Raw genomic sequence first — 9995 nt, 5'->3', positions numbered from 1 at the left:
GCAGAACTCCACAACTCAGCAAGTATCACCCCCATATTTTAAGGGGAAGCCAAGCTGATCTTTAAAAAATGGAGGTGGCTTCCATAACCTGATTCTCAGAATGCAAGCACAGGAATTGGCTATACAGTTAAATGAATACCAGGCAGAGGAAATTTCTGCTTATGCAGGAGAGGAGAGTTCCCTGATATATTTTTTTTAGAAATTGTCCCTATTGCAACTCCCTGATCCATATGCTGTAGTGCGCCAGAGGATATTCCAATCCTCAGGCAGTGGAGGAAGGCGAGGTATGGTAAAGTCCTCTGCTGTGATTGGTGCAGACGCTCCAAGCCCATTTTATGTGAAAATAGTTTTGAAATGTATAACAATCCAAGACAGCCTGGAAGATTGGAGCGATAAGCATATTTTGTATATGAGGCTACAGCAAAAATTGCACGGGTAGGAACCATTTCTAGGTGAAACCTCCCAGACTCATTTTTAGTCAAATTCAATTTTATTCAGTGTTACAGCAGAATTTACTTCAAATTCAAACTGTTAGTAAAAACTGAGGGCGTGGGGCATTGGGCACCTACAGAAGTTAATACGTATAAGACGGATACATTAACAGTTTAATGAATCAAGGTAATTCTCAATCTCTGTACAGGGTAAGCTTGCACAACAAAACCAGAGGGGGCCAATAAAAAATCATCATTCGTCAATCTTCCTTTCACTTTACAGCTTTGAAAGCTTAAAGAGATTCAGGCCAACAGAAAGACAAGAGGCACCAGAAGCATAGCGAATTTCTTTCAGCATCCCACACCACTCCTTCTTCTCGTCGTCATACCTGCATGGACAAAAGTTACTATAAGTAGGCACCTGAGACCACAGAGCAATGAATCCCTTTCTATGTTTACAAATACCAACCATGCATTAGGATCCCAACATAAAAGTCTAGCTATGACGATAAGGCTTTGTTCTCCATAGTACATCATTGATTTAGTGACTCATTTCACAGCTCTGGAACTGTTTGTTATTTCCCGACGTTCTTTTTCCTTGTGGTCCTCCAGCTGTTATTGGGCAACTCCCATTATCCATGACCATTGGCCACGCTGAAAGGGGGCGATGGGAGGGAGTAGGAATCCAATGACCCAGGGTGGCCGGTGGTTCCTGATCCCTGCTTTAAAATTTGACGACTCAAGTAATACTGTCAACTCTTAACTGAATTATCTGAGTTATCTGCATCAGTTTATATCGTATATTTCTGTTTTGAACATGTAAGACCAAAAAACTTAGGGGTGCTTTCAACACCGCACTATGCAGATAATTTTGGAATGATCTCCCCTTCTCTGCCCATGCGGTCCCTAAATCTGTTCTTTCCCCACAGAGCAGTTTCAGGGACAGTGTGGGGCCAGCACAAAACTGTAGCCAAACACTGCCTTCGAAAGGCAATCTAGCATAAACCCTTGCATAAAACATAGACAAATCCATCCACCACTCCTTGGTACACACCTGTCTCCGCAAACACCTACACAGTACTCAAGCAAAGAGCCTGGCCTGTTTGTGGGTAAAGAGGTTACTCCTCAGATCTGTAAAGCATTTTGACAATTTTTTTATTAACCTGAAGTTAAGATTATTTAGTCCTCTCAAGTGAGTAATATTTCGTAGCAAAAAAAAGATGGAATTAACGGGCTTCAGATGAGATGATAATATACTATGACAAAAGATTATCAATAAAAAATAAGCTGACATTAGAACATTTACAAAAGCAGCAGTTCTTCACTGGATTCTGGAGATGACCTCGTGCAGTGTGAATATGAAATATTTTAGTCTCTCATACAGTATCCTATACATGTCTACTCAGAAGCAGATCCCATTAAGTTCAGCAGGAGTGCCGGCCAACATGTATGCAGTTACGGTCTTTGTTTAGCAAAAAGAGTAATAGTCAAACACAACTTACTTCCAGATGTCGTTCACCTCATTAGGTGCAAATTCCTTCGTTTCAAGCTGAATCATAGCAAAGCCTCCAATAGCATACAAGGAGCCAGACAGATCAACTAAAGAAATGGAGCTTCTCTCTTGTGGAAACTCTGGCATAACCTCCCATCTGTAATTTAACAAATATTAGATAATGCTCAGTTTTAAAACATAACTTTGGTATAACAGCAGAGCGGGGAAAATATATATATATTGTTTCCACTTCATTCATACAAGGACTCCTTCTGTGAGCAGAACTCCTTCAAGGAATGAAGTGAAAATGTTGGATACAACTCACACTTTCTCAGATATGCTGGAAAACCTCTGGCCAAGTTCCAACATATGGTGAGGTGATGGTGCCAAAACTGGGGGAGTTCTGGGGTGGCAGCAGGGTTCGAAATTATCAGGGCGCCAGGCGCATTTTGCACCTAAAGATTCTCCACTTGTGAGCACCTCAAAAAGTCTGGGTGCCATTTTTTTACGCCTGGCTGACACTTGAGGATTTCTGAAATGCATGTGCTTTGAAGCCTTGAAGTATACGCTAACAACAGACAATGAGGAGTTTAACAATGAAGAGTAGAATGTTTTGAAAACTGAAGTACGGTACCAATATTTTATTTAAATAATAAAAAGTGTTGCCAACCCACCCACCCTGGTGGCGACAAGACATTCTATTCTGGCACCCACAACCCAGTTCCCAGAAGCCATTTGGCTCCTAGCTTTTCTATCCCGTTTCTAACACTGGGTGGTGGTTACCTTGCAGGTGTACACACATCTATAGGACCACTGCTGCTAACCCAGAGCTCCACCAGCCTTGCCCTGTCACCTCATCCCATCTCAATGAGCGCAATGCCACCGCTAAGACACCACCACTCCTTCAACTGCCTACCCCCAAATCACTGCTGCATTGGCTGCCTCTGCTTATGGAAGAAGGGAGGCAATATGGTACTGTCATTCTAAACACAATCACTCCTTTCCAAGACAGATTGTGTGAATTTGGTAGTGGGTTTCTGCATATCTGTAGTGGGGAAACCTCTGGCCTAGGTGTGGCCAATGAGAATGAGACTGGATATCACACTCACTTGTTAGTGGTGAGATCAAATGCTTCAACGGAAGCTGAGAGGCCCTCTTCGGTAACGCCCCCTGCAATCACAATTTTGCCTTTATGGACAGCGATGCCAAACATAGAGCGAGCCACTTTCATAGGGGGAAGATCACGCCAGTCTCCCCTCTTGGAATTGTATGCAAACACTCTGTTAGTGCATTTTCTGTGGAGAGAAAGAAACAACACGAATTGTTCTCAGAAATCACAACTTGGCGATCACAACAAAAAGATGTGAACATCTTGCAAGACATTTCCACTTCGAGGATAACAGGCATTCGGATTTGGGAAATAGTTTCAAATCCAATCCAAGCATAACACGTTGGGACCAAGAAAGAACTTCTGGATAGATACAGTATGCCAAACACCTTAACATCCCATGACTTTAAATGGGAAGATAATGCATTGTGTCCTGAGTTCTTTCTGTTATTTATATTGCAGATGTCAACTTCCTAATATTTTTCTCTATCCTTTCTTAGAATGGCTGCCTTGGCTTCTGTGGTCTGGATCAAAAGTCCTCAGAGAAAACATCTCACAGCATCTTGAGATGGAAGACCTGCTCCCAGCCTTGCAGTCCTTTTCCCACCTGGCATGGGAGGGCAGGGCCCGGACTGACTCCAGCTACAAACGTTGAGGCTGCTGAACAGTCTCTTGGGTTGGGTACTATTTAGGGGTTTTCGTTGCTGTTGTTGATACTAATTTTTTGTATCTTTACATTTAGAACTTATGATTTATGTGAAAATCGTTCAGTTTGATCATGTATATTTTGGAATCCTTTTTATTTACTCTTTTTGACTACATTTATGCAAATCTTTTTATGCTGTAAGCTGCCTTGAGCATGGTTTTAAGTATGGAAAGGCGGCATACAAAGAGGATGATGTTCCGCTCCCATGATATTTAACTAATGGAATACCCATTCTTCTTTTCAGCAGTGGCTCATTTCATTAACTTGCCATGGTCTCTTCTGTGTATGTTACAAGTTTTCCATTAATTCTGCCATCCTCAGCCAATTTGTTGCAACAGTATAGTTCAAGAGCAGATCAACATATTCTCCCAGAATGTTGCATAATATACACACAGCCAAAAACCAATGCTGGATATTTCTAAAACTATAGGCTGAGGTTTCAGCCCTCCAGTATGGTGACACTAGACACATGCAATGGGACATGCAATTGAGACCTGTGGGTATAGGGTGGTATATATTTTCAATCAATCAATCAATCAATACTAATTCATACGATCATGGGTGCCAGCCCTTTCCCTGTGTGCAGCAGTTTCCCCACTGCCTTTAACTTCAGATATGGTTACATGGGCACCAACTTTAATCAAGGTTAATCAGGGGCTGAAACAGGGCACAAGTAGAAACATTTTACCATGCCCCCCCCCCCCACCATTGGGACACTTTTGAAGTACTCACTTATCATCAGTCTTTCCTCCGAGACAATATACAACTCCATTGTGTGAAGTAGTAGCATGGCCATAGACTTTGAGGGGAAGCTTTTTGACCTCATTCCATTTGAGGGATCTGGAATGGAAGAGGACCCAGTAAGGCAACAGAAAATTCAACGAGAAGCTCCAGTAAACACAACAATATGAAGGCACCTACGTGGGATCATAGCATAGTACAGAATCCAGAGACTCCTCAGTTTGGAGGTCTTTGCCAGCAATTACATAGATTTTGTTCTCCAGTTCACCTAGTCCAAACAGGCACCTGGCTGATGGCAGCGGAGGAAGGCCAACCCATTCAGAAGTGATGGTATCCAACTATATATATTTTTTCCCAAAATTCAAAATAAGAAGTATTAGCGAAGACATACAAAAAGAAGACATACAAAAGAGTACATAGGCCTGAAAGATGGTAAAACAAGGGCGCTCAAAGAGGTAATAGTAAACTGTAAAAGGAAGGAAGGAAAACTGAAAAGGGGGTGGGAACATTGTAAGATAAAAAGTAGAATAAGAAGGGGAGGAAAAGAAACAGTACAGAATCCATTCCTTCCATCCTGACTTTTAACCACACAGTGAAGACTGAATGTGCTTCTGGAAAGAGAACTCAGAAGGTAAGAGCTACACCCTTTGGATGTGTGCACATGATTTGGGAGAGGACTAACCTACCAAAACTCTAGCCTACCTTTAAATGTTTCCCATATGGGACTCTGCTAGCAGAGATATCATCTGTAGGCTTGTATAGAGATTACAAATAAGTAGATCTGCTCCATGACAACATTCCCCTCCTCCCCGTTTTAAAAACCTTTATGCATTGTGTGTCTTCTTTAGCCCCATCCCAAAAGCTTCCCCAACTTGTATCTTGATTATACAGTCCTCCACCCCACCAGACCTCTGTACCAAACTTGCGAGTCCCAAAGCACTTTTTGAAAATTACTAAACTATGCCCTGCCCTAATAATGCTTGATATGTTTTCCTGGCTATACATTTTTCTTCCTTTTTTATGACTGTTTCACATTCAAACTTTCCAAGAGCTATTTTATCTCCCCTGTCTACCCACCAATTCTTCTACTTATCTGGACATGTTTTTTCAGAGGTGGGGAATTTATCTCTGGATTGTAGTACCTGACCCTGGTCTGAGCTGAACAGGGGGCTCTCTTTTTTTTGCAAAATGTTTTGCCAATTGCAAAATGGAGGTCCATTATTATGTCAATCGTTTGTAGTGAACATGAACTAGGATGAAAATGTACACTCCCTTTAAAGCGGCCAGAATTGAATTATTTGGGTGTTGGGTGAGAGCAGGAGAGAAAGAAATCTGAACAAGACAGGTGAAGTGAGTGGATGAATATTTAAATTTAAATACAGCTTGTGTAAAGATGGGCCAAGACAGAGCCTTGGCTGAGTGAGCAGCTACAATATGCCCCAGTCACTTGGAGGCTATACTGAGGGTAGGGTGGGGGATTGAAAAATAAAAAGTAGAAGGAATAAAGAGTAAATAGAGAAATAGAAGAAAAGCAGGTAGCTGGACTAATAAAGACCAAACATGGCAGTTACCTAAATGACCACCACCTTGTGTAGAAGCCTGTCCAACAACCCGGGTCATCAGGAAACCCTTTTGATGGCACCAAGTCCTGTGGATTACTGTAGGACAGTGGCTCGAAACTACCTTATAATATGTTGTAGGGCAAATAGGATCCTCCATTTATCAGTTGTTTGTTATGCCTGAACTTGTGGAAACACTGGTTATTTTAAACTATGGCCTGTTCCAACAGGTTTACAATTTTGGCTTGTTAGAAAATACAGGTTAACAATTGCTTAAACTAATCAAACTGTTCCGATGCAACAAGGAACTCCAATTGGTTTAAAAGTGAACACAGATGCCTCTAATCTCTTCCTTGCAGCTGTGCCAGAAGAGATGGGAAGGGAAAGGATGGGGGGTCTACCTGCTGCTTGTGCAGGTAACGCAAAACTATAGTACTGCAGACAAAATGAGCCATCTTGCTCACTCCATCAATGGCTTAAGATATTTGGGCTCAGTTATTGACAGGGGAAAGTTTACATTGTGATGAACTTAAAAAAGAACAGCAACAAAGTGAGCAATGTAGCACATTTTGACCTAGAAGTCTACCTGTACCCAGAATGCACACAGCCTGCAAAAGCAATGTCCATAAATATGAACTGCTGCTGCTGAAATGAATGGGGAGACCCTTGGAATTGTTCTCTCTCTCTCTCTCTCTCTCTCTCTCTGTGTGTGTGTGTGTAGCAGGTGTTATGCCCATCAGGACTCACTGTATTAGAATGTTTAACTATGGACAGATCCCCCAAACAATCTTGGGGGCTGTGGTTCTGGGAATTGTAGCTTTGTGAGGGAGAAAATACAGTTCCCAGGATTCTTTGGGAGAAGCCATGTGCTTTAAATAGAATTTAAATGTATGGTGTGGCTCTGGCATGTATATGATGTAAAACAGGGAAGAAACAAAAGCAAACTAGAAAACATATAAATATGGACAGGCCCACATTAAAACCCCACTTTACACGTGTTCAGATGTTCATCTGAACAGACATTCAAGGGGAGTGGGATTTCACTTGTTCCTGCTGGCTCTGCCCCCGCTCTCTGCTCACATTTATGCAAGTATTAACTGCATGTGAGTAGGTTCTTTCAGACATTTCACCAGGATAGAGCTGTGATTTTAAGTCAGAGCACACATGATGCCACAGCTTCTGTTATACAGTACAATTTCAGTTTCACGTCAATAACATTTTGTAGACCAATACAGTTGGTGCTGTTGACAAATGTTTTTAAAAAAAGCTTTTAGAGGAGAATCTTCTAATATTATAGAGAAAATCAGACAGTTTAGAAAGCGAAAGAGGATCAAGGGTAATCTGGGAGGAGTGGTGAAATTATTGGATCAATGGTAAAATTACAGGATAAAATTATTATGCACCTTTGGATTTCTAAACTCTTATGACCGTGAACTAGAAAGACAATACAGGATGTACAGCTCCTACAGAAAAGTTGCACACCAAAGGAGCCTCACAAAAGCTATGTTTTTAGCATGTGGAGTTCAATTATTTCTTCCCTTACCAAACAAACCAGAGATTTATACCTGGAAAAAGTATGACTGGAAAGGCTGCTCCTTGTTCTCTTCATCCACATACAGTCCTCCAACTACATAAACCTGCTTCTGTTTAGTGACTATGCTGGAATGATTTCTGGGAATCTGTTCCGACAGCGCTGCCAGGTAACATTCATTCTCTGTGGGGTCATAAGCCACAGAAGCTGTATCGTTTATGAGAAGAATAAGGTCTTTAGTAAACATTCCATGCCTCGGAATATCATTTAGGTAACCAGGAAGCAAATCTTCGTCCCCCACGTCACCATTAACCTCTCCTTTGCCCGATTTCCCTGCACCTTTGGTTGGCTCAGGCAGTTTCCCAGCAAAGGCATCTTTAATAACCTTAACCTTTTTTGAAAGATCTGGGTTGCTTTTGATAATTTCATCCTTCTCAACATGCTCCTTGAAATATTTCTCGTCCATCAGGCGAAAGCGGATGCAGTCAAACACTTCTCCGAGGTTCTTCACTCGATTCTCTTTATCCGCTTGCACCCATCTCATCACAGCCTCAAAAACCACTTCCTCCTTTTCGATGTTCAAGCTGTCTGGCGAAATCACGGAGATCAATTCGTGAGGGGCAAGCTGCCTGAAGTCCTCTTCCTTGCAAATCTTCACAAAGTGGTCTGATACAAAATCACGGGCAGACAGGGCAAGTCTCGGGCAGTCGAGGAGGAGACCTAATCTCAGGATGGCCAGGCAATTGCCAACAGCAAGTCTCTTCTGGAGGTAAGAAACACAGACAGTGAAAACGGAAGGGATTTGAAAGCGGCTTGCCAAAGCAAAAATATCTTGCACGTTAGAATCGTTGAGGTCAATGCTTGCAGAATAAAGGTACTTAAGAATCATATCTAGGATGACAGGATCGACATTGTCCAGCACCACCTCTTTCTTTTTCTCCTCGCTTTGCTCAGATAAGAAGTACTCACGGAAATAAGGACTACAGGCTGACAGAATCAGTCTGTGGCAAGGGAGACTTTTATCCCCGGCTTTTAGGGAACAATCAACAAACTTTTTCTCTTCCAAAAGTTCCCTAAGGCCATCTTGAAGAAGAGTGGATTGATAAAGCCGAAGCTCTTCCGCAAGTTCTCTTCGGGAATCCATTTTGTGGAACGACTAGGCAAGGAGGTAGGAGTGAGAGCCCTCTTGCTGGTACCTAGGTCTGCCTGAAAAAGGCAGATCAATGTGCTCTGCCCGGCCTGAAGCTTCTGTAATTTAATCTGGCCAGCTAAATATAGGTACAGACTTTCACAAGCTGGAATTTAGGGTGGATGGTGTGGAAAGAAGAGTGGAGCTTGCAGCTGTCATGGGTTGAAAGAAGCAACTGTTGCTTTTAGTCACTAGGGAACCACTTTTACTTGGTTACACACACTGAATCACCAAGATTACTTGCAGAATATACTTAGCACCTGCAGTCAGCAAAGGTGCAGAATTAGAACCAAGGCAGTTACTATGAAGTAGGTATTTAAAATGCTAATATGACTCAAGCAAGATGGGAAGAAGTGGAAGCCAGCAGGTGGAACTATGACAGCCATTCATAACTGAGTCATTGCATTCATTTAAAAGATTGTTTCAGAAAAATCAGGCCAGTGCCCATGCCTATGAAAACAAATTCCTATGAAATATCTGCTAGATACAAATATAAAGTTACTTTCATTTAATAACATATTCACCCTTTAAGCAATGGGAAAATGTCCACTGATTTAAAATAAAAGCAGGATTGCGTCCCAAAATGTCAGTGATCTAGTATGTGTGCTTAGCCAGACTGGGTGTACTTTTCATATCATTCAAGAATGATAATGGAGCTGCTGCTGGAGTCAAAGCAAGAACGTAAGATTTCTGGGAACACAGTGGCTACTTATTAAATGAATCAACAGGTACAATTCTTCTACTACTGACATATAAATTCTAATTTTGAATGTACCACCCCTGCAATTTTATACAATTTACTGAAATTCACCTTTATACTTTCATAATAACTTTCATCAGAAGAAATGGGTTGGATGTAGGACTAAGTTAGTCACACTTATGCTCCATTGAAAAGGAAGTGAAAAATTTAGTCATGAGTAACTGAAATTTCAGTGATTCCAATGGGACCTAAAGTATAACTTAGGCTGCCTTCCTGACTCCACCTACCTGACAGTAAACCTCAGAATTTGACAGAACTTACTTCTGAGTAGACATAGGATTACACTCTTAAATCTGGAGCTAGCCCTACATACTTATTTAGGAAAGATTAACTGGGTTTTTTCTCAATGTATACTCAACAGATCAGCTGCTAAAATAACAGCTGGATGAACAAGTCATTTGACATTTTTCCATTTACAGAAATTGTGTGCATGGTATGGTCTCATGAAAACTTAGCAGCTGCCTCTCTCAAACAATAA

At 41.6% G+C, this 9995-nt stretch overlaps 1 protein-coding gene across 1 annotated transcript; it reads right to left on the bottom strand.

The window, feature by feature from the left end:
• Window positions 1–471: 471 nt before the first annotated feature.
• On the bottom strand, window positions 472–8932 carry KLHL41 (kelch like family member 41). Its single transcript, XM_083496574.1, has 6 exons — window positions 7603–8932; window positions 4659–4816; window positions 4470–4577; window positions 3033–3218; window positions 1934–2080; window positions 472–820 (listed from the first exon to the last, which is right to left on the bottom strand). Exons 1-6 carry the CDS (start codon window positions 8710–8712, stop codon window positions 709–711), a joined length of 1821 nt encoding a protein of 606 aa, XP_083352700.1. The 5' UTR covers window positions 8713–8932; the 3' UTR covers window positions 472–708.
• Window positions 8933–9995: the final 1063 nt, after the last annotated feature.

The sequence above is a fragment of the Podarcis liolepis genome (assembly GCF_965112155.1).
Source record: "Podarcis liolepis genome assembly, chromosome: 1".
NCBI lineage: Eukaryota > Metazoa > Chordata > Lepidosauria > Squamata > Lacertidae > Podarcis > Podarcis liolepis.
The sequence above is the reverse complement of the archived record's forward strand: the minus strand, read 5'-3'. Positions and strand labels throughout refer to the sequence as shown.